The sequence below is a fragment of the Opisthocomus hoazin genome, chromosome 4, assembly GCF_030867145.1.
Source record: "Opisthocomus hoazin isolate bOpiHoa1 chromosome 4, bOpiHoa1.hap1, whole genome shotgun sequence".
Taxonomy (NCBI): domain Eukaryota; kingdom Metazoa; phylum Chordata; class Aves; order Opisthocomiformes; family Opisthocomidae; genus Opisthocomus; species Opisthocomus hoazin.
This window is the reverse complement of record NC_134417.1, coordinates 57,755,852-57,781,157: the sequence shown is the minus strand read 5'-3', so window position 1 is coordinate 57,781,157 and position 25,306 is coordinate 57,755,852. Positions and strand designations below refer to the sequence as shown.

The following is a 25,306-nucleotide window of genomic DNA, read 5'->3' as shown; positions in this document are numbered from 1 at the left end:
TCAAAAGCTAAAGCAAAATTTGTCTTCACTACCCTTTTTCGGAAGGGGTACGGTATAAACCAACTTTGGAAAAAAATTCTTTGTACTCTTAATAAAATGATACTGTATTAAATAGTACCAAGTCAATTGTCCCTTCAACACATGGGTCAGTCTAACCAAAATTTCCCACATGGACATTTCAGGTAAGATTATCTTGGGCAGACGACTTCTTTGCTCCACTTAATAGCAACTTTTCCAGCTGCACTCCACCTTGACTTCTTTTCTCTTTTTGGAAAATATACATCAGTTTTGACTATAATTGACTTCATAAAGTTTACTACTTCAACACATTTCTTACATAATGGAATCAAGATACCTCAGCACTAGAGGGGAAAAACAAGTAAAGAATGCTTGTTGATGACATCAGTCATCATCTTGTGCAAAAGGGGACAAAGCCAATACTCCCGAAAGTCTTTCAGATATAAATGCTTAAGTGCCTTCCTCGCTGAGATCACTTGAACAATAAAAGTATTTCTGGTGTGCGGGTGATGGAGCAAAGCACTGCTAATGAAAAATAAATTTGAGAAGAAATATTTCTAGTCAAGCTACCCCTCTGGCTGCTTTACATGATTTTACTCTTCTGTATTCACTAAAAATAGGTTACTACCATAGCAACCCTTGCATCACCAACAAATGTTGACTCTGAAACACAGTGAAGTACACCGAATATACAAACATACATGTGCTCATATACACACATATGCATGCAAACACAAAAGAGTATAAATCTGCTGTTGTGTTTACAGCAACTGATTTTAGGATTTTTATCTTTTGGCAAAAAAAATACAATCTAGGTTTTTAGCATGTAAATCAAAGGGATGTCCTTTATTAAATAAAAAAAAAAATTCAAATGTGGTGATTAAGCTACTTTTTCAAATTACTCAGGATCTCAACATTTGCAATTTCTCAAAGGAATTAAAGGAAGGGAAAGTGTTTTCTGCTTTTTCTAAACATTAAACAAGAAGCATTCCCAGAATTCACATCATTATTTAAAACATGATGATATGAAACCACATATGAAAGACAATTTCATTTACCTTTATGTGCGATGTGAAATAAGTCCTCTTGCATTTTAGTAAATTCTGATGATGTTTCAGAGCCATCGGAGTAATTTTTCTCCTCTACAAAATCTATTGTAGATAAGTTAGGATTGGAAGCATGCAGCCTCATAGGGGCAGAAAATACTGAAGGCACCTGTAAGGAGGATAGCTATTTGTGATGTTTTTACAAACTGTAAAGAAAATTCTGTTTTATCATACCCACCTGGGCTACATGTCAGACACACCAAAAATGGAAAAAATACTGTCAATTACCAATAGACTTGGAATGGATGACACTTATATCAAATGAAACCATAGATATAACCTTGCCCAAGATATCATAACTGGAGATTTCGCAAAACTCCAAGAAACAAGCCCATTGAGAGCTGTAGCATACACTATACTATTTTTCCCTACTTGTAAGTATTTAATCACATGGCCTCTGGATGCAAATGTGTACAAAACTATCTAGAGAATTTGCAAAAATCTGTACTGATAAAAAAACGCATCACCACAACCCCCCAGATTGGAGGCAGTCCAAAAACATGGGCAAAAAAACATGGCCAGTGTCCTGAAGGTAACAGCACAGATCCTATTGCATATATCAATGACAACATATTTGTATTTTGTCTGATATGTTACCACTTAAAATGAGCTAGCACAGGACACTACTTAGAAAGTATTCATATTTCCTAAACTGGTTACACCAAGAAGTGATCAATAACAAAGATTTGGAGAAAGATGGGCACTGGAAAGACTGAAGTTACCTGTAACATTCCTTTAGCCTCTTTCCCAACAACTCTGGATCGCCACCTCCTGTGTGTTCTCTTTTCCTTCTTTGGGCTTTCAAAAGGTCCAACCTTTTAAGAACACACAGGACAAAAATAATTAGATTGTCATAAAACTAACAGCGCTAAAAAGAAATATCTTGATCCTTTAGGATTTGGGGTTGTTTTTCTGGAATTGCAAGGGAAAACATTTTTTGGTTTTGTTTTTTAGAGAACAAACCTGCATAGCATTTATAGCAGGCGCTGAATATGTCCTGTGAAGAACATCCATGCTCTGTAACAGCTGGTTCATTTCCAGTAGATATGCGTGACAGCTGGAGAGGTCTGTTTTGAACAAAAGAATATTTTCAGTTGCCCTAAAGTAACAGACACACTGAAAGTTTTTTTCTTTACAGGTTAGACTTATTTTGATTGTAGCTAGCACAAGTTATTCATTGACTAAAAGCACATTATTAGACTGGATAAAAAGCTTGCATGCTTCTATCTTCAAGTTCAAATTCAAAATATTGAAATGCATCTATATGGTGCGTATAACGACCATAATATTTTATCCTAGCTGGTTGCAGAAAAATGAGAATAATGTTATAATTACTGCAGGTTAGGACTAGTCAGAGCTCTTCATGGTGAGAGTAACAATGCCATAGGCATCAAGACTGAATTGTACATTCAGAGCTAGAGATGAGGCTCCTCTATATTAGAGCTGAAGCTCACTGGTGGGTAGAACTCTACGAAATAAGTATCATAAAGATACTACCAACATGAGAAAGATATTCATGCTCTTAGGTAAGTATCAAAGCAGAAGGTGACTTTGAAGTGCAAAGATTTAGTGCTTTTTAAATAACTAGATTTTGGATGCTTCAATTTTTTGAATACTCAGCTTAAGAAAGCTCAAATCTTACTACTGAAGGTGATGTTTGTATATTAAAAAAATGTACTGAAATGTACAGGTTCCCTGAAGAGGTTCTCACAATTGATATGCCCACATCCAAAATCATGAGCCCTTTTGAAAACAAGCGAGTAGCCAGTTAATCAAAAAACACTCCTTTCCTCCTTCCGTTTCAGAAAGAACTCTAACTGTAATGACTACTTACAGTGTAGCGCTCTCATTGTCAAGAAAAACTAGGGAAAATATTAGGCTACTTTCAGATTCCTTCAAATATCATTACCTCTTGAGCATTTTACCATGTCTTCAGAAGACTGCAGCCAAGATGAAATCCTAGACTCATTACTCGAAAACGAAAATGACAAGTTACCTACAGCTGACAATGAATTCTGTTTGGTCAAGCTGCCTGCCTGTTCCAAAAAAGAACAAGTGAATTATTAACAAAAAATACATTAATGTTGTATGCATGAATTTTGACAACCAACAGTTCAGGTCCATGATCAGGGACACGGACTGATGACATCAATAACATGGAGGAAAAAACTGTATGAACTAGACTAGGTGTACAGTTGTTGTGCATAATGTCAGGATATCTAACATAACTGCTGTCCACAAGCAGCAGAAATACTAAAGGAACCATAAAAAATTGCTGAAAACTAAATTTTGAGGAAGGGCAAAGTTCTGCATAAATTAAGTCAAGTTAATACAATTAAAGCACCATATCTGAACAAGACCAAAGTCAGACATTCCTGTTCATTCTCCATGTTCCTCAAACAAGCCCCAAAATTAACTTAAATATAACATGCCCATATTTGTTAGTTAGTTTTCAGTGAAGAAAGCAAGATGTACTAGATGTTACTTAGAAATTTTACTCAAAGTTGTATGAATTTAGCATGGATTTGGCTTGACAGGCCTTAATACACATGTGAGCACACACCTCATCTGGGTAAATACTACCCTTTCACAATGACTTAGTAACCATTTTCAAACTTATCTCATTTTCAGCAGGTGCCTACTATCAGATGCTTTGGGAGATGCTGGAAGTTCTGTGCAAGAGCTAATTGAGTAGTACAACTAAATAGTTTCAAATTTCTACCCAATATTATTACCAGTTGATTGTGGCCTATAAAGTTGTTTTCCTCTCTAACATAACTACAAATAATAGCCATTCAAATGGCTAATTAGTTTTAGACCTTACTAAAGCTTTCATCTTTAATAATATCTATGTCAGGAAGTTGCACAAATTACATGCTTTGTCAACATCTTGTTTAAAATTGGTGTTAAAATATTTCATCTCAAGTGCCATTATGTGAACGATTTACTGGTTAAGAGAAAAGGTGACTAAATTGTTTGGCTCTTCTCTAAAGCATACACTTTACAAACTTTGTTGCCTCCCGCTCACCTTATATCAAAATTCAGGTAGTACTAGTTTTAAATCTATTCGTAGCAAACACCACCTACATCTCAGTCAGTTGCAGTTTTCTTAACTGATCTTTTTAAATTTACAATATAAGCTCCAATCTGAGCTGCAGAATGAAGTAAAATGCACTCTCTACGTGATGTCATTCAGTACTATGTCAATTTATATAGTCAGTATGGAATAGTAGTAAGCATCAATCAGCATATTTATTTTTAAAATAATCTGTGCAATTCAGCTATTTTATTCCTACATAAAGCTGTATGAGCTTTAGTCATCTATACATGTATATCCAAATAACAATCCCAATACCCTTAAAAGCACAAGTAAACTGAATTTAAAGATGAGCAATTGTATTGGCATTTTGGAAACAAATCCCACAATTATCTCTTCAAAAATCTGATCTGTCTGATATAAGCAAATCTTCCAGAACTCATATACACGAGGGTCATGAGCAGGAGGGAAAAAGGAAGTAGGCATTGCCAAGAAACAGTCAAGAGAGAGTATCTGTAGCTCCAGTTAGCGTAGTTTTGCTTTTGATCAGCATGGCTAAGCTTTAGAATCCAAGCATTTCACATAAACATATGTAGATACACACACCTACCTCCCAACAACAACAACAACAACACAGATGTGAAAACAGATCAGGTGTTTCTAAAAGCAAATAAAATGCAATGCAAAGTTTACTTGATATATTGTTCTCAAAATAAACTAACTGCTGGATTAATATCAACTAACTACAAGCTAGGGCTGGTGTAAATTGGCAAACTTCCATCGAGCTTCAGCAGAGCTAAGGTGATTAACTGCAGCTTAAGAACTATCTCCTACTATTTTTCACATGAAAATAAGTAGGTCTTCTTTACAGTGCAAATCTGGATTAATAAATTAGAAGTGAATTAAAGTCTTTCATGCTAAAGAAGAAATGGTTAGTTTCCCGATAGTGAGCATAGATTTTAGATATGCTGGTCACAAGGATTCTTTTTTTTTCTTTCCCCTTTTTTTTTTTTTTTTTTTGAGAGCACGGTCATAGACGTATCACGGGCTTTGCAGTGTTCCACTTTTGCCCTTGATATTCTTCTGCCCTTCCCCCCCCTCCGATCCCTGCTGCCTTTCGGGAGAAAAGAACTAACCGGCCACAGGAGGTTTGCCATTTCCTTGCAGACTCAGCCTCGGAAGAGCAGGCTGTCAGACCCACAGAGGTGCTGACACCACGGAAAGCATCCAGACAGCTTTTTGCAGAACTGCCCCATTACCGCAGGGCGAGTTACTGTTTTTTCAGCTTCCTAGCTGCCTGTTCACACAGATCCCCTCCCTCTCAGCCAGCAGCAAAAAGCTGTTCAGGCACATGCTTGTGTTCGGTAAAACTCAGTTACAGGATAGTCCTACCAAAGTGATCAGCTGCAGGTATTGGGGAACAAGCTCCCTCAGATCACACAGTAATATAGCAAAGGAAAAGAAAACCTTAGATAGGAGGATAACAAAGAGGCAATTGCTGATTAGGAGACACTTCTGGAATTGACAGAAACTTTTCAGTTACAGTAAGCAATACAGTATTGCTAAAAAAGACGTTATTCTCAAAAAAGATCACTGGTTCTAGACTGCAGCAGAAGAGCTTCTCTGGGTGAACATCAGCCAGTCAATGTGCAGACTGCTGAAGGCACAGAGGTTCTGTTCAGGCACGGAACTCAATGACTCTTCTGTGAGACTGCATCAAAGAGGTCAGTGATGGTGTCGAACTGAGCATTTGTCAGGTCATTTGTGAAACTAACAGTCACAGAGTTTAGCTAAGAAGTACACTGCTGACGGGACCCATCCAGACCCTGTACCCACCTACAGCACAGTCCTTGGATTGGTTTGAATAATGCTCCTGCCTCAGTTAAAAATATAAATAGTGACTACAGGTGATGGCTCTTGGATAATTGCTGTATACTCCTCAGGTAAGCACACTCAGATGCATTAATGTAAAAAGGGAGAGATTTTATTAGCTACAGGATAAATGAAAAAATGCTCAAGGAGGAAAAAAAAAGTGTAGCTGAGTCTGTGACCCAGATCAATATTCACCAGCACATATCAGACAAATACTGATATATCTCTCAAAAAATATAAGAATTCTAACTCAATATCCAGTTCTAAAAGTCATAATGAAAATATAATTTACTGCATTGAAACAATGAGACAATATTATAAAATTTAACAGCATCGTGACAAAACTGCTTGGGAGTAAATCTATAAATAACACCATTTTTCTCTTGACATTTTAGATCATAACTTAAACCTCATCACAAACTTCCAATATGCTCTTTACTTAATAAACACAAATCAGGCTAATTTAATCCCTGATGAAAGCTCATTATTTATAAATCAAAACTATTACCTTTCTACCTGGAGCAGAATCGCAGAAACCAGGGACAGAGTCCGCAGTAGTAGACACAGGGAAAAAAAGATTATTGACATCATGCGGAAACATGGAGATTTCGTTCTGACGGTACATTCTGTGATGACGAAGTTTTGCTACCCATTCATCAAACAGCTCCTGAGATTTCACCTACACAAAATTTCAGGTTTTATAACAGTCACATTCAAAGTCACTAACGAAGAAACTAAGGTATTTTGTGCTCATTAGAAAGCTAGCCAGGACCACCTTTATTGGCACACTATCAGGAAAGTTTTTGTAATGATGCTCCTACTAAGATTCATACTGTATGAGTGTAAGTATGACAGAAAATTAATCACAGGATAAAGCCAAGAAAAAGAGAAACTTCAATTAATATAGTTGTGACTTCAAAAGCAGAACATAATACAATACTATACAATATGATTCTAGATGGAAAAAACCCAATATAAATTAAAAATTATTTAATTTGTCATTTCTTCATTTCCATTTTTCAGGTTTAGTCAAAGTTTAACTAGCCACAAACAGAAATTTAATTTTGGTGATGAATTTTTTAACAATTAATTCTACAAGACAGGATAGATAAATCTACACATTCAGCTGTGGAAAATATTTCCTATAGATAAGACAAAGGGAAGATACTATTACTGAAACGAAAAGCACTTGTAAAACCAGTGCATATCCTTTGCTGGAAAAAAAAAAGTGCTGGGTGAAAAGAGTGCTGTTAAACATGAGGCATCATTAAAGTTTCTATTCAGAAGAGGGTTACTGACTCTGGAACAGTAAAATAAGGCCTCTCAAGTTATAAAGTGTAAAACTAGTCTGGTGAGACTAAAAAGTAAGTTATTAGTGTAACTAACAGACCTTCTACTATTAAAAAAAAAGGGGGTCTCCACCATACACAGCTGTTTGTTTGTGGTTTGGGTTGTTTTTTTTGTTTGTTTGTTTGTTTTTTGTTTTGAACAGTAGGAGTTGGAAGGAACCTCTATGGGTCATCTAGTCCAAACCCCCTGCCAAAGCAGGGTCACCTACAGTAGGCTGCACAGGACCTTGTCCAGGCGGGTCTTGAATATCTCCAGAGAAGGAGACTCCACAACCTCCCTGGGCAGCCTGTTCCAGTGCTCCATCACCCTCAGAGAGAAGAAATTCTTCCTCATGTTCAGACGGAACTTCCTATGCTTCAGTTTGTGCCCATTGCCCCTTGTCGTGTTGCTGGGCACCACTGAAAAGAGTCTGGCCCCCTCCTCCTGACACCCACCCTTCAGATATTTATAAGCATTTATTAGGTCCCCTCGCAGCCTTCTCTTCTTCAGGCTGAACAAGCCCAGCTCCCTCAGCCTTTCCTCGTAGGAGAAATGCTCCAGTCCCCTCATCATCCTCGTAGCACTCCGCTGGACTCTCTCCAGTTTAATGTTGTTATTTCAGGAGCAAGGTTATAATAATCTTGAAGACCTACCTTCAGATGGTATATCTGTTCTTCTGTATCCAAATCTATACATTTTGTTGATTTCTTTACAGACATGACAGAAAGGCCAACATCAATACAACCATGAAGCTTCCCTCTCTCTATCTATAACAAAGTAAAAATAATACAATCATTTCAAAATAAAGCAGAAGGACACATACTACCTGCTGAAACCATGATTTCCCCCCTTTCAACCTACTGTTTAAAACTATTGAAACTCTATTCCCAACATTATAGTATTTTCGTTATTTTGAATAAAATAGCGTTTGTACCTTATAATGGCCTTAAAGGGTTTCAGATCACTTACATCAGCTTGGCATTTAGAATACTTCAAAATCCCTCTGTCCAAAAAGAAGTATCTCTGTAACCAGAAATGTACAGAATTAAAAACAAACAAAACAAAACACCCAAAGAAACCCCAGACAAAAAACCACCACAACCTCCCCCAATATTCCTTTGAAGGACACTTTCTCTGCTCTTAAATAACCTTTTAGCAATAAAACCACACCAACCAAGTCCCACTCACATGGCACCAGGCCTTCAGACACACATTCCTTTCCCACCTTGTGCCAGCCCTTCAAAGGCCATTTCCTCTTTTTCAGCAAGCAGCCCTCCTGCTTCTGTGGCTCCTGGGTACAATTCATTGCTCCCCGGAGTCCTTCTACTATTTCCCAGCTGTCCTGCTTAAACAGAGAAAACAAATCTAGATCTTACTTCTTCCAGAGAACAGAATTTTAGAGAGACATTCATGAGGATGAAGGTTGTAGGTAAAAAAAAAAAGAAGTTGAAATCTAACCTCAGATCCTTTACACTTTATTAAGTATCTTTCAAGAGATAAGACTCTCTTTGTATTTTGACAGAAACAATATTAACTAAACAAAATGCTACTTTGACACTATCCTTCACTGAATCTATGAGCTTACCAGAATTTTATATGTATATTTTTCTGTACATACATACATACAGTGTATAGCCACAGCCCAGTCACAATTTAGCATAAAAAACTTTCTGCCATCAGAGGCGGAAACAGCCTATGCTAAAAGGATGTGTTTTGTAGGTTATGAAGCAGAAATAAGAAACACTGAAAATGAAGACCTTTTCTATAAAACTCTGTTGCCCATGATCAGTAACTGAAGGTTTCATGTTTTGCTGTGAATTGCAGACTCCCTAAAGTAAAAATAAAAACAAATTAAAAAGCCAGGAAAGTAACTCGAGTACTAAGAGAAACATAACATAAAGGGAGAGAAAAGAGGGGAAAAAAAACACAAAAACACACACACAAAAAAAAACCCCCACAAAAAAAACCCCACAAAAAACACACCACCCTTTATCAGCTACACCTCTAATTAAAAGAGGATCTCTCTTTCCTGACATCAGCAACAATGTAACATGAGTTTCAGGATTTCTGATCAGAGATCTCATGAATTATTTATTGGCAGCTACCACAGGATTTAACAGATCTAGAATGATGAACAACTGACAGGAAATAGCATGTGCTAGTACCATCCCCATGTATTTGAAATAGACAAAGAATACTTTAACCCGCAGAATTGAATCACAGAAAAGGACTAGTATGAAAAACTCCAGGGAAAACAAAACTATAACAGACTAGCAAGTAATTGTGGTTCTCCCTGTAAGATGCATAGGGAAGTATTCCCCAAAAGAACTTGACTGACTCAAACTTTAAAACAAAAATTAAACAAATATCAGCAAAAGTGCTAGTTGTACTCAATTATCCATCTACAGAACCCTTAAAATTCACCCCTAGAAAGCTGGGGGGGGGGGGGGGGGAATCATATCACAGAATACGCTCATTACTTGAGTAACAAGGCATAACAACAAACTGTCATCAAAAAGACATTCATTAAACAGCTTAAGGAATGTGATCTCTTATTCCACATCATCACTGGTGGCACTCCACTATTTTGTTATTATTTTCCTTGTGCTGCCGTTTATGGAACAAACTGGAAAGCTGCTCTGCTGCTCTGGTGTGAGTTGACTCTGCCAGCACTCGCCACACAACAGGCTGCAAGCAGTAGAAACGTGGGGCTGAGCAGCTCCTGTCATTCAACACCCAGTGATGTTCTATTACCTGAAGGTAAGTCCTAACTGAAACTGTTAGCATGGCACATATTTTGTGCCGCTACAGGTTTGGGTTTTTCCCTTGTCAGTTTTGTAGTAAATAGCTTCTTTACTCCCTCTGCTTTGAGTGATATTTTGACAGCTACTTGGATACCATTATTTCTAACCAACAAGGATGAAATCATATTTTTCCTATTGAAAACCAGAAGTTACACTCCATATTCTTTATTTTTTATTTTTACTACTTTGGGACTCACTGAAAATTCTCAGTAATCATAAACCCTTTCCTGCTTTGTGGTAGGTAACTCTGATACCAGGTCAGGGAACAGAGGATACCCCGAGTTAGCGGGCTTCAGGGGGAGCAGGCTGCCTCCTGGGCCGTCTCCAGCACATCATCTGGGGACCAGCCATATGCTCTGCTGCTGGGGACCAGCAGCACTGGTCTTTCATGACGTGAAGCTGGCAGAGAATGAAGCAGTGAGCCAGCCAGTGCCCGTGCAAGGACAGTTTGCTAGAGCTTGCTGGCTGCAGTTTGACAGCTGTTCAAGTACAAAGGCAGCTCTAAGCCACCACATTTGAGGACTTTCCCCCCCCGCCCTTCTTTTTTTGACAGAACATTTCAGTCTACAACCTTGAAAGCCAAAGAGAAATGATGTTCCACCACGTCTTTTTCCATAAACGTAAATATTAGGCCACTAAATGCTTTCTATAGTGGTCTTGGATTTCATTTTCCTTTTAAAGATTGTTTATTAACCCTTACATAATCACAAGGACTGGGACTGTTATGATGACAGAGAGCAGCCTCTTTAAATATCATCATATATAGCGTAAAGCTACAATTTACATTAACTAAATAACAGCTGAACTTACTGCTGCTTAAATGTCCATATGTGGATAAAATCTTATCTCCTCAGAAAATACGATCTACTAAATGAGCAAATATAAAATGTAATCTTGACATTAGCTTATTTCAAATTGGGGATTTGGATAAAGGTAAACATTTTAAAAAGTGAGAAACTTGATGGAACTATCGAGAGGTAATTCTAATTCAGAACTAACAGGAGCATCCACGAGATTAAGAAAAATGTTGCGTTTATGGTTTTGTTTGTTTCTTCCTGAAATTAGCCAGAAGAGCTTAAAAACTGCTTTGCCCGATTACCAAGCAAGCTATTTCCCTTGCCTTCACTGAAGTATACCAAACTGCAATACCCAAACATGTAACTTTTCCACTGAGAATTAATCTGATAGCAGCCAAGGCTAAGTGAACAGTAGATCCTTTTCAATACTCCAGTGTTACACCTAATGAAACAACTTTCTTAAGCTTTGGATCAAGTTCTCACAGACTTAGTTAAGCTTAAACACAGTATATGGTTGATAGAGTGGTCTGTTTGCAGGAGACAAGCAGAAATTTGAGCACAATCAAGAAAAACACAAGAATCCAGGTTCGCCTTTGTGTAAGGATAAGCTTAGAAAGGGACTCCTGAAGAGAGACAGACCCATGCGATATTGGGCATATGAGGTGAAGAGAAAGGAAGCAGCTGAGAAATACTTCAGCCTGTTACACCCACCTGGAATATACACTGTGTCAATAGTTTTGGTAAAGCTTTTAAATGCAGAGCGTATCCTGGCCTGCATTACAACTCCAACTTTGTCTGGGTCTCTTCTGCAGCACTGACACAAGGTGTGTCCCACGTCCCTGCAGGAGAGCCACATTTCTCACTGTTCTTCAGGTCAGTGAGGCGGCAAAGAATGTGCCTTCACAATTAGAAAGTGTAAAAATGGGAAGAAAAGCTAAGTGGGAGCAATTCTTCTCATCAAGCAAGCCTGATGGTCTGCCAAATCTCAGGTCGTGCAAGCAAGTCTCACATTTCTGCCCTGGGAACCTCACACTTCAATTGTAAAATTTATATAAAGGTAGCTTAGTTGAATTAGAAATTGATTATTTTAGAAGTGCAAGACTATTTAATCAACTAAGTTACTCAAGAAAAGGGAAGGAATAGCTCAGAGAATTAACAATTCGGGAACCTGCTAAATACATGCAAGGTGCAACGCTGCAGTAACAGCATCTGGTCCTTTTCCACACACACTCGTTCAGAAGAGTCCAACCTTTCCCACCTGAACCCCCCGAACTCCCACATTTTTCAAAATACTGCTGTGTGTGTGAACAGTTTTGGATTTGTTCGCTCTTGATCCAGACCCTACAGGATCTTGATTGGTATTTTGTTTTGCAAGAGATCTAACGCCTCATTTGATGAGGAAAAAGCGTCAGTTGGCTATTGCTGGGAGCAGCTGCAGAAGCAATAAAAACCTGCTTACTCTTTAAAATGAAGGCAAATGAATCAGGCTGGTCCATTATCATTTGTTCTCATCTGTCTGAAATTGCAGAGGAGCAAATTGGAGATACAGAATTTCCTGAAAGCTACTAGAAACATTCAGATTATATTCCATTTTGATGATTATTACCCCACAACAGGGAGCTGAAAGAGCTACCTCAAACCATAGCACTAAATTTAAAAAACCCAATACCCCACCCCCTTAACCCCCCAAAAAACGCAGCCAAACTCCCAATGAATGGCAGTAACAATTCTAGCATGAGTTTGATGTCCAGACTGGTAGTGTTTTAAGATTATGACACTACAAAAGATTTTGTATCATTACGGGCCAATATCTGCACAAAATGATCAATCCTGCATTTGCTGCCCAGGCAGAAACATCACTCGAGGCTGGTGGAGGAATGTACTCTTTACTTTTCTTACGTCCAGAGGTGTTTGTTTCAGATCAGCACTGGAAATTCACTCTGTAGTTGCTACTTGGCTTATACCTGCTCTGTGGCCGAGAAAAAAAACCCATACACTTTGGTTGGCGGAGGTAAGTCTCTGTCATTAGGAAACTGTAGTCATTTAATAAAATAAAAGCCTCCTCATTTTCTGCAATCTTCTGTACCATAGAGCTCCTCAAGGCGAATTATTTCAGGAGAAGGAATGAAGTAATGTGTTTGAACAGGTCTCAGACCAATGCTTGCATTTGCAGTTCCCTGAACAAAACAGATGACAGTGCCAGGCTTTCTTCCAGTGCAAAATGCAGTCAGTTGTAGCGAATATTTTAAAGTGCCAAAAATAGAAACCCGCTCTGTGGAGGATAAGGGTTGGCATCAGCTGCAAGTAAAGCATTTGTTATGGTTCCTAAAATTGGCAGAAATGATTTAATTTTCTTTTTTAAGCAGCTCTTCTCACATAAAGCTTTTCCCTACAGAATCTATTTTAAAAGTTAGTTAACATATTCGACTTAAAAATATCTACCACAATATATCTTCTTTTCATCACAGGTCAATTTAAATTTAAAGATCAACAGCAGTTTTATTTCCTCACAAAACACAGTTTGAGTTGTGGCTTTGTGGAAGAGATCCCTTTCCATGACTGAAGGAGAGGGGCAGAGAAAAGGAGAGAGGTGGAATGCGGCAGTAGCCTCCAACCTGCTATGGGGCTTCAAGGTGAAGGTGAACTTAGTGGAACAGGATTAACAGCATCTTCAGTTCACACTGCAAATGTGTTGCACCTGGCAGAAAAAGGGCACTCAGTTTAGCAAAGGAAGGAGTGGGCTTCTCCAAGTCCTGCAGCCCTGCTTGAGTCAAGTCTTTTTTGGCACAGTGGCCCATCTTCTGCATCACAGGACTAACTTAGGCTCTACACCACTGACACACGTGCTCTGCAGCAAGCAATGAGTAAATTTTAGCGGGCACAGCAACCTTGTGCTATGGGGGTTCCGTATCCCAATCTCAGGCAGCTGCTTATTATTTGGTGCTAGGGCGTACCTGCAACAGAGTCTGGGCCCAGGAAATCAGAGAGACTCAAAACTCAGATCCCACTATTTTGGGGGTAAAACCAAATGAACTGTCCAGGTCCCTTCCCCTGTGCCTTTCAGAATTACTTTCTACTTAATCAGATTAAAAGAACTGCTGTGTCAGATCAGCAGCACAGAGAAAAGCACCTGTCGGACATATCTGTCATTAGCCTGCAAGCAAGAGCCTAGCTCTGAAGGTCCCCCAGAGAGGCACAAGCGATTGAATGAGGAATAAGAATCTCTTCATGTAGTTGGAAGATGAAGAATATCAAAATCATAGCACTTTACTCCCCAATCTGCACAGCCTATGGCAAAATTATTTAAACTTTCATGATACTATTAACAAAAAAGCATCAATAACAGTGTTACATTGTACTTTTCTACCAGGGCTTTGCAAAAACAAAACAAAACCAAAAAAACCCCCACAAAACAACAAAAAACCCACAACACCAAACTGTGGTTCTTTTTAGATTAGGGGATTTTTAACAGATTTATAGAACTTTAGATTGTTGCTGTTTTCTTAATAGAACACTTAAAGTGCTGTCATTTAAACTAACATGCAGACGAAAAGGGCAAATTAAATAACTCTGTGTCGTCACTCATCCCTGGTCTTGTCAGCCCTAGACTGTGAAGCTTCAATTTACGAATACAAGACGCTAAGTGAGAAAAGCAGCAGTTACTTGTCAGCTGTAACAAGAAATCGTCTGTGGGAAGGGGGGAGAAAAGGGACACGACACAAGAAAGATCTCTGCGTCCTCACTGCCAACAATTTAGATTTTATAATACATGTTATACTATATGGTTTACAGCACTAAAGACAGGGTCTATCTAACAAGGTAAAGATCTTTATAATCTGCAAAACCAGAGCCTTTGGGGGAACAGGAACAGGGAGAAGACAGCCGTTTCTCACCCAAAGCACTGCTGTGTCCATGCCAGCAAGTCTTGCAGAGTACTGTCTCTATTAGACCTAAAGGTCCGTCTTCCCACACGCAGCACAGAAGAGTATCTAACAAAATATTCACTGAAACATGCTACCATTGCAAACTACAACTAACAAATAAATTTAAAAAAATGTATGGGCCAATGACCCACAGAAGTTTTTTTTCAAGTAAATATCTAGAGTGCAGGCTGCACAGGATATTTAAATCTTTGTTTTCCCCAGCAAAACAGTTTGTTATGTAAACTGCAAGACAACTTCAGTATGAAAAAACAGCCACATGAAAAAAAAGAAACTGTAGTTTCGAATTAAACTCTTTTTTTTCCATTCTAAGTTTTGCTAGTTTGAAGAAAGGCCTCTAGATCACTTCAGCATAGGCAAAGTCATAGAATAAGCTAGAAAGTTATTGCACCTGTTAAAGAAGGAAATAGAAAAAGTATTAAAGCATTCCTTACAAATATTATAAGTCTCTATTTAAAAATAAAAATAACAGAAAGACCAGTGGAACTTAAAAAGCATCTGTAATTTCTGAAAAACGTGTTTGTAAATTTTCAGACTATATAGAAAAAGCAAGCAAGCAGAGCTTTTAGCCCTGCTTAGTGACCATTTCCCAGCGTATAACAAGTCACACAAACTCCCCAACTTCCGTGGGCTTGCCTCGATCACCACCACCCCCTGACAACACAGACAATCAGTCAACCCATGTAGGTTCCCCAGATAAAAAAAATGTGCTGTTACTTACTTGGTATTGCAATGACTGTCCATGAAAAAATTAGTACTGAGACATTGATCGAAGTGGAGATACTTACCACAATGCTCTATATTATCGCAAAGAAATGTTAACCATCTCGCCCTTCAATATACACTGGGAAATTATCTACTTTATACCTCCATTTAGCTTGACCTGACAGGTGTATGAGGCAATTTACCATCTGCCTGACTGTAATGAATGAGCACAGATGTAACAGGAATACAAACAAACCACCAAGCTGCATCTCTCACCTTGGTCAGGTACACTATTTTTATGCAAGGATCAAAGACTAAAAAATTGGGGCTTGATAACATGACATTAAACCTTACTGAATCATTCCTTTTCTCCAAAGAGAGCAGGTGAGAACAAAATGGATAAGAATCAGGACCTGATAATACTAGCATCAAAAGTCTGAGCTAGCCAACATATCTGATCATGTTAAATAGCAGTAAACAAGATTCTCGCAGAAATTGCTTCTGCATCAGTATGGTTGCTTATTCTGGATGTGTAACACACCAGTGGATTTAGTTATGCTCACGTAAAACTTGTTATTTAAATACTACATGATAACACTTGATAGACATGAACTGTTGAAACAGACAATACCAAATGTTTTAAATTACACTTTTTAAAGATAATCTCATGCCAAGGATATAAAAAATAATGTTGCAGGAAAACAAAAAAGGCATCCTGAAAGCAATGATTTTTTTGCTTGGTATACTAGAAACACACAGCATTTCTTACAAGCACAGAACTTTAAAAGGCATAAATTGTTCGGAGATTTGTCTGCCTTGCCAATTGTATACACAGGGCCAAAAGTCCCATAAAAACAGGTGCTGTTTCAAAACAAAGCTGAGGTCTCCAAAGCTTTTGGGGGATTGGAATGCTCAATTCCAGTTAAAATTTCAACCTGAGACAGCTTCAAGAGCTCCACTAAGCCCACATTTGTACAAATAAAAGTTTATGTTAAGCATATTGCTCCAGATTTTGCAAGCATGGATTGAGCGTGTTTAATCTTAATTCTCACTGTAGCTGCAGGTCAATGTTTCTTCCCCACAAACAAAAGCTGTCTCCAACAGTCTTACTTGTGAGGCACAGACACTCACAGGCATGTCTTTTAAAACTGTAAGGTTTAAAGAATAGCATCATCTCTGCAGAAAACAAAGCATCCTTAGCATTAGGCACCCAGATGCATCCCATTACACAAATACTTCTTTTCATAACTACAGTTCTGTGGCAACAGCCAGTACACGCAAGCATTCATAGGCACTTATTCATTGTCAAAGAGGCCCTATGCCAAGTTTCAGAAAAATGCGTTCTCTTTCACACATGCATGCACACCTTTCCCTGGAAACTTGAAATAAGCAGAGCAGTTACACAACATTCTACCACAAAAGTCGTATCTTACAGGGAAGATTTGTGATTTCAGCATCAAACCACTGAGACCAAGCCACTACAGCACCAATATTTCACTGTAAAGACACCATACATACAACACGACAGAAATTCAAATTCACCATTAACATTCCAGTTTCACAAGTGTCTGCTATTCAGTAATGTGTGTTTACTGCATTTGACTCAAAACAAGATGCTGCTACCAACAAAAAGAGAAAAGAGAGTAAGGAAAACAAAGAAGTGATGAAATAAAACAAGAGAGCAACAGGGAAACAGACTTTACGAGATTTGCCGATATTTCAGAGCAAAAGCAACAGCCAGTCTTAGTAATGCTTTCAGTTTGGTAAAAAAAGTTTGTATTACCTGTCGGCTTCCCTGCTTAGAGGAGCAGCTGCTAGTACTTCTTGAAGGAGACAACATTTTCTGGGATATACCAAAGCTTTTTTCTTCACTCATGATCCAATACCATTTGTTTCACATAAGCTCACTTAGAACACCATTAAAACGTAATTTAGAAAATGTGTTGGAAGACTCCTGAGAGAAATGTTGAACTCATCCTTTACCCAAATGCAGTCCAGTGGCATGATCGGCATCCCATGGAAATTCCTAAAAGGGAAAAGAAAAACAAAAAGCCAAGTTATCAGATGCTGTCTCTTACTGCCATCCCGTAGCATGAATCATAATAAAGCCTTTGGTAATACAAGCTGACTGCATTATTGTACATTATTAGAAACTAATTCAACAATCACTTTAAAATAAATTTTCAAGTCTCAAACAGGAACAAGGTGAATTTTGAATCCTAAATGCATGCTTTAATTGTCACTATTCAGAGGACAAAGTACAGTATCAAGCATCTTTTTAAAGATTTCAATTATTAAAAAAAAAGAGTAATGAAGACATACATAGAGTATAATAAATATCTACACAAAATTGGCAAAAACAGCCTCAAATGATAATAAAGCATCTAATAAAATGTCTCACAAAAAGGATGGTGAGTAACCAAAAAATACTTCTTTTTCCCAGTTCCTTGATAATTTAAACAAGTGAGTATGGCTTCAGGTTGTAAGCAAAAAAACCCAAAAATCTTCTATATACAAAAGAGCAATACATAAAAGCAGTAATCGGGCAAACTGAGCTTCATAGAGCTATGCATGACCACTCTTACCTGGAATCAGAAAGTTGTAACTATTGTCACATCAGTTCTCTCAGTCAGTGACTGGAAGAATAATTAACAGTCTGTTTAATAACAGTGCTGTTTGCAGCATATGCAAATAAAAGCCATGCCAGAAACTCCCAATAACGGATTTCCAGTGTGGGCAAGAGTTGTCATGGTAACTGCATATTTTTTTGAAACCAAACACAGAAAACATCACTCTCTTGTTATGTCCTAAAACTTGGGGTGGCAGCAGAGCTTTGTCAATTTTGTGTGTCACTTCAAATTTTATTGTCTCGGGCAAGGAATCTGCACATTAGGAAGAGTGCAAGAACCACCACTGAGGAAAGCAAGGAAGTTTCCACAAAGAGAAGGGAGACTTCATTGCTGAAACAGGGAGGGACTACTTCACAACTCCCTTGCTTGCACTGTCAGAACAGACCTGAACTGAGCTCGCTGGTTATTGAAGTTTGTCATTCATCTTTTCTTGATGAGGCCTAAAAACCTATTCTGAGAGAAGCAGCATTTTAATATGCCTAGCAAAACACCTTGTGTTTTTTAAAAATTTGTTTCCCTTTAAAAAACAAAACAACCCACAAAACCAGGTGCTATATTTAAGATTCAGAGAACAGTATGCTGCAGAAAACCTCTCCCTGCTGACATGGTCTGAAACATCCAACTTCCAAACAAAGGTCTTTTCCCATCTACAGTGGCTCTTCGGCAATACAGTTTGCTGTAAGATTTCAACCAACGTGCCCTCTTTTCATCTGAAACAAGGTCTCTCGTCAGGGCATTTACCTCAGCTAGTTAGAATTACTTAGCTACCCTTAGGGCAAACCTGTGCTCAGCAACAGTCATGAAACAGCCCCACTCGCCAAAAGTCAGGTGAGAAAGCAAGTTCTGCCGGGGCTCTCTCGCTGCTGAGTCAGCCTGGCAGTTCTTTCCAGGAACCACCGGGCAGGTACAAAGCCAGCAAGCACAACACAAGAGCTGAAGAAAATCCACACAGCACAGCAATGTGACAGCAAGGTCTGAATTGGGCCTAGCACATGGGCTTTACACTGAAATTACTACTGAGATGAGGAATAGCGCGTGATGAAGACGGCGTAGTCACCTCTTACCTGGAAGATAAATGCGTGGCATTTCATTAAGGGCTAGCACTTCTAACAGGTTTAGATTTATCTCAATTTATGCAGGTTTTAAACTGTAAAGAAGGTATAAAATACAACTTCCTTGTTTAGTTTCAGGCTGCGTTTAGTAAAAGAGTTTAAATATAACACCTCTACTAACAAGCAGAGGTCCAATCTTCACAACAGGAACAGAAACAGGCTTCCTGCAAAGTCATCGTCCAGATAACCCCTTGAAAGCACCATGCAGCCACTGTTTTACTTTTTTGGCACACTGTTCACTCAGATAACCACCTGTCCATGGTCAAAACGAGCACTTCACCACTTGGCTTTCAGTGGTGACTATTTGGCATTTTGGCAAAGATTGCCAGAGTTCATGGCAAGAAACGGGCTCCAATTTGCAGCAAAGGCACTGAAAGTTTGTGTCATCAGTACGTTGCGAGTACACTTCTAAGACACTCTAGGTGTAAGTTACACAATGCGCTTTGCCTGTTTGAACACAGAGCACAATGGTTGTGCTGTCCTGGAAACATCAGGTAACTGAAAAAAATTGATGTTTCATAGACCTTAACACAAAACGAAGCCATATAACCAGAAGAGTATTTCTATCATCATGTTTTTGGTGTGGAGTCTAAATGAAATTAAGGTGTGGCTACATGAGCGTTTTAGGACAGAGCAGGAGGGCACTTCTGCAAATCTCCCAGTCCCTCGCTCTTGCTACATTTAGGTTTGCACTGCAGGACAGTCTTGGAACATGGAAACCAAATCCCTTTGGGATGAACTGTGCTCCAAGAGTGCATCCAGTTCTCACAGCATTGAGACCACGGCACTGGGCTAGAGCTAGTCCTGACTAGTCCCATCCCGGTGCAGATGTTGGGTCCTCACCTTTAATTGTTTCACTACAAAGGTCCACTTTTACTGCACTGCTTTACTTGCTAACATTGATGTCATCTATACAAAGACTTACATCACCTAACTAAGTACTTAAGGTCTCCTAAGGCTGTGTCATTTGTCCTTTTCAAATCAAAATGAGAGAGGGATGGGCACTTTTCCAGAATTCAAATAAGCTGAAGGTGACTCAGCCACCTAACTAGAGGTGCTTAAAAGTGGGGCAGAAGACAGGTGGGGTAAATCTGACAGAGACCATCTGAAGTATTTTGTCAGTCTGCTTCCAAACCTGGGCTTTTGAATTTTCCTTTATTCCTTCAAATTAATTTATTACATGGGCTGAAGAAAAAGCCTTTTTTACCAGCCCTGAAAAAGACAGAAAGAAGTGTGCTCTCCCTCCTAAGTGTTTTATTATTATTTTGTTGGTGTTCCCCAGTAATTTAACTTATTACCTTGAGACTTCCAGATTTGAACATGAAAGTGTATATGAATAATGAACATAGATGAGTCAACCCATTTGTGAAAACTGCTGCATGCTCCAGCAACTACTTTGTGCTCCTGTTTTAAAATTCTCATCAGGTTCAGGAATAAAAAAGAAAACTGTCATTGCTTTTCGATAACAACCCACTTATTCTTCCAGGAAGGTGTGAAAACACTAACCCTGCACCCTAAACTGACTTTCACATTCTGGCTACCAGCAGCGGTGACTGGGCCTCTCTAGCGTGACTGATATTTTACATTACCTGTGGAACTTAAGGCTACCAGGTACAAGAGCAATTACAACTTTAAAGAAGGCATAAAAATCAGTATTATGCTAACTAGGCTAAGACTGCAGCTAAAATTGATGTTTTGAGGTCGTCATGATCCAGTTACTTCAGGTTCAATACGTGTCGCTCCTCCTCATGCCGCAGGATGGCCTCAGAACTGTGCTTGTGCCCACCTTTCCTCTGGAGCACACCGTGCCACTTGCTTTGCTCTACTCCAAAAAGACAAGCCAAAAGTGTGAGGCTGAGGCAAATCCAAATAAATTTAGGGCAGGAAATTTCACAAGTGCGAAGTATTGGCCTAATTCTTACTGCTGTTGACTTGATAGCAAAAAGTAGGCCAAGAGAGTACTTTTGCAAATAACCTCGCCCGGTGCATTTTAAAGAATTAAGAATACATGAGTATCAAATATTATTTATAGCTATTACTTCCTAAACCCATAAACAGCACTTATCTCTACTTATCATCTGTTACTAAGAGCCTTATCATTCTACATCAATTAAAGCTAATGTAAACCTATGATAACACATACAACAGGACGACCTATTTTTTAAAAAAGTACTATCCTGAGTTGTCCTCAAACCTTGAAAACCGCAGGAGTTCCAAGGAGCTCCTCAGTATCATAATTCATCTCTTGCAACTCTCAAAGCAATAAGTTTACAGCAAAATCCAATTTTTTCCACATCTAACAGAAAAGGAAAAGCAGAAATATAGAAAAAAAAAAGAAAATAGCAGTAAAAAAATCAGTATTAAGCAATTATTTTGGTTACAGGTCTGGAAGAAAAATAAAGTCTTATCAGCTGCTTCAGAGCCAACTCAGCAGTGAAATAACACTGAAGAGAGATTTTGAGCAGCAAAACTGGAAGCGTACATCTCATTCCACAACTGTAGTCAATTAAGGTTTTGTGGATAGAAGAATAGGAACAACAGAAAGCCTGATGAAAGTCATGCAGACAAAGCAAACACAGGACTGAGCAATCCAAATCAAAGTTGCAAGCAAGACTGAGCGACGTTCATGGAACTAAGTAAGAATCCACGCTGAAACCTTTGCTCTGTAGCTTTTATTACATTGTTAAGTTACATTTGCTCACGTCCACCTGGATAAACAAAGCAACAGACTTTTCCAAGTAATGCTTTCATGGCTTTCTCTGTTATACCTCAAATTGCTGGCTTTAATCTATCCCAGTGTCTCCTCTGGCTCAAAAAAGGAAAGAATTATTTATAGACTACAGATACGTCATGTACAACTACTGGAGATACCTTTTCAAAGAGGGTCTTCGCTGTTCCTGAATTACCATAAGATTGATACTGTTGAGGGACAAAACACACAAACACTGTCCTGTTGCTAGCTGTTCTCTTTACAGAACAAAACTTGCAGAAACAAACATAAAATAGTTTAGAACAACTAAATTACTAAAACTGCCTTTGAAAGCAAAAGTTCAAACAGCTTCAGGAAACTAACAATAACGAAGTGTTTCAGAACTGCCTTCCATCAGGTCAATGCTGTCACTAGATCTCGCCCAAATCACCACCTCTGCTGAGCAGATGCTTTCATTAGCCATGGACACATAGGACTCTCTGAAGTAATCCATTATGCAGAGAAAGAATTAGTTCCATCTACCCCACCTCCTTAAGGAGATTACTGTAGTAACTAAATCATACTATTTCAGTGACCCGAAAGAGGAAAATTTAGTTCAAACAAAACTCTCCTAACTGATCAAGAGAGACATGGACAGAGTGGGAAAGGGAAAAAGTTAGACAAATGACAAATATATCACATTTAACACCAGATTACTTTTTATGTATAACATTTATCACTTCATGAAAGAAAATACTGTATGTTCCAGTGTATGGAAACTAAAAAACTAACCCAAAAATCCAGAAACAATCCAGTAAAATACATCCCAAGATAAAACCAAAGAAGCATATGTTTCAATGTCTAGTCAGACTTTCTGAAGCAAAGGAAATATCTGCTGTTTCGTTCACCCTTAGGGCAAATAATTCAATCCTTATATCAGAAAAATCTTATATAAATTTAGAAACATGCCAATCAGCATCCTGAAATAGAAGTATATATAAAAATACCACCTTTCTCTCACAGCCACCATAGAAACTAACTACAATATTACATGTGACAGGATTAATTTTTAAATGCATAATCTTGACACTGTTTACACACCCCACCCCCACAGATGTGCAATAGGTTACACTTGTACAAAAAAAACTTGCTGGGTATATATTGTAGATCTATATGTCAAATATCTTGGTGACTAGCGACACAGAAAATACATGCATTAATGTCTGTATTATTATGGTAATTAGTCAGCTGTCATACCGCCTTTTCCACCCAACTTTTAATCGCAGTTGAGAATCAGAACTAACAGGACTGACCTAGCTCAGTCATATCCTAAGTAATTAATAATTCTCCTTTTCCTCCTGCCCCGTTCAGAAAGACCCTTGCCTTGGGGCAGCCTGGCAGCTCAGGGCTCTCCGGCACAAGCTGCTGGACTGAGCGGGGTCCCCCATGGCCCCTTCCAACTTTTAGCGTGACTTAAGCATTCAACGGAGAAGCCAGAAGCTGGGGGAGCACAGGAGCTGGTTTGTGACCCAGTAACAGCGGGGGCCACAGTCTCCCTCTCAAGAGGACGGGGCAGAGAATAACAGCTACTGAGCTGTGATCAAATTTTATGCTGGGAGCACACATTCTGCACACCGCAGTGCTAACGAGGTGGGTAGTCCTTCCTGTGCTCAATCAATACAAAAGCAGTGGGTCTGTTTGCACGGGAAGTGCCATTCATCTAGGGAAGACCTTACAAGTGAAAAGACAAAGGATGATCAGGCAATAGAAATGAGAGAAAGGCTTATCATCATTTGAAGCAAGGAAAGTAAGAGGTGCACGGCATCATTTTACAGTCTGTACTAAAAACCTTGGAAAGGCCCATCTGTTCAGAGTTGGTACGAGTGGAAACATTACCATCAGACCTTTGGCATGAGCTTGGTTGCCTTTCGTTTTTCTGCTGTTAGTATTTAAAGCTTTGCTTTGCTCACTGAAACAACGATACTCCACTATGCTGCAAGGCTTATTCCTTTTGAAAACTGCATTCATTATTGCTAAAATGTTACTGAAATATAGACTGTTTGTTTTCCTAGATTCAGGTTTGATAGGCACAGCGTCAGTTCTGGAAGTCAGTGGCTTCTCGTGGAAATATCTGTCAGTCTGCCAGCATGCAGTAATTCAAGATCTTAAGACAGCATTGTGTCTCCATCAAGAAAAAGACATCACTTTCCTGTCAAATCATGGAAGGCATCCACGTAACTTTGAAGCAGACTGTCTCTTTGTGACCTGATAAGCTGTGTCGTGCTGTGAGATGCATAAATCTACAAAGGCTAACGTCAAGCAATATATTTTATTAGACCATTTGATGTAGTTAGTTTAACTATGGAGAAACAAACCTGAAACAAATCACCTGCAAAGAGGACTACTGGAAGAGTTTTGGTGGCCCTGGAATGATCCTCACAATAGCCTGAAGAAAAGCCTAGTGGGGTATGTACGAACAAACACGACGCAAAGATCCTTCATCTCTTATCTGATGCAGGAAAACTGTTGATCAAAGCAGGTTTGTTGGATCCTGCCACTCTTTGTCTCCCCTGTGATGCAGTGTTTTAGTTTTCACACCTCGGCATCACCTACTTTCTAAACAAACCAACAAACTCAAAAAAAACCAACCCACCAAAAAACTAGGGTCCCCCTCCCAGATACCTCTTCTTCCATAATACACTGGAATTGTCATGTGTCTTGTGCATGTCACTTAATTTCTAAAAGAAAAAAGTTATGAAGGAAACAGCACTTCCATTTGAGGTTGTTTAGTGGTTCTCCTTTACAAGCAGGGCTATTAGCTCAAAATTTAGATCTCATTAACTTTAAGGACCAACGTAACAAGATTCAGTTCTTCCTAGGATACACAGAAATTTGTCTACACACTTTCAAGTGTAATGAGCACCAGTTCTGAAATTGTCACCTTTCTTGATTGATTGACTTACCGTATCTTTAGAGGCTTCTGTCTCTAAGTCCATCCCAGCACACACTTTTCATAGTAGTTTATAACATTACTATTTATAACTGCAGACAGAGTTACCGCTTTCTTTTAAATATTATGTCAGTTATTTTTTTTACAGAAGGTCTTTCATATTAAGTTAGCTTGAAACATCAAAAGAGGTGTGCAGTATTCTGAACAACTGGGAGGTTGTTGTTAGCACATCAGTGTTAACCTGTTCTAATATCATCTTAGGCTAGGGGCCAGTAACTTCCCGACACTGTTCCTGAACACACAATGTGTGAATAAA

The 25,306-nt window shown here is 38.7% G+C and overlaps 1 protein-coding gene across 11 annotated transcripts in view; it reads right to left on the bottom strand.

Annotated features, from left to right (window-relative positions):
• OSBPL3 (oxysterol binding protein like 3) overlaps positions 1 to 25,306 on the bottom strand; it is a 95,486-nt gene that overhangs the window by 30,665 nt on the left and 39,515 nt on the right. For 6 of the 11 annotated variants that reach the window (XM_075419125.1, XM_075419123.1, XM_075419122.1 and 3 more), the window contains 10 exons: positions 17,393 to 17,635; positions 9,120 to 9,191; positions 8,588 to 8,704; positions 8,332 to 8,385; positions 8,016 to 8,129; positions 6,542 to 6,712; positions 3,034 to 3,160; positions 2,088 to 2,191; positions 1,847 to 1,939; positions 1,077 to 1,233 (listed from right to left, as the gene is read on the bottom strand). In XM_075419125.1, the coding sequence (XP_075275240.1) occupies positions 1,077 to 1,233; positions 1,847 to 1,939; positions 2,088 to 2,191; positions 3,034 to 3,160; positions 6,542 to 6,712; positions 8,016 to 8,129; positions 8,332 to 8,385; positions 8,588 to 8,704; positions 9,120 to 9,191; positions 17,393 to 17,485 (1,102 nt within the window). In that variant the 5' untranslated portion in view covers positions 17,486 to 17,635. Of the gene's footprint in view, positions 1 to 1,076; positions 1,234 to 1,846; positions 1,940 to 2,087; positions 2,192 to 3,033; positions 3,161 to 6,541; positions 6,713 to 8,015; positions 8,130 to 8,331; positions 8,386 to 8,587; positions 8,708 to 9,119; positions 9,192 to 17,392; positions 17,636 to 18,194; positions 18,242 to 25,306 lie in introns of those variants that run through there. The other 5 variants (XM_075419129.1, XM_075419132.1, XM_075419130.1 and 2 more) reach the window with 3 other exon arrangements.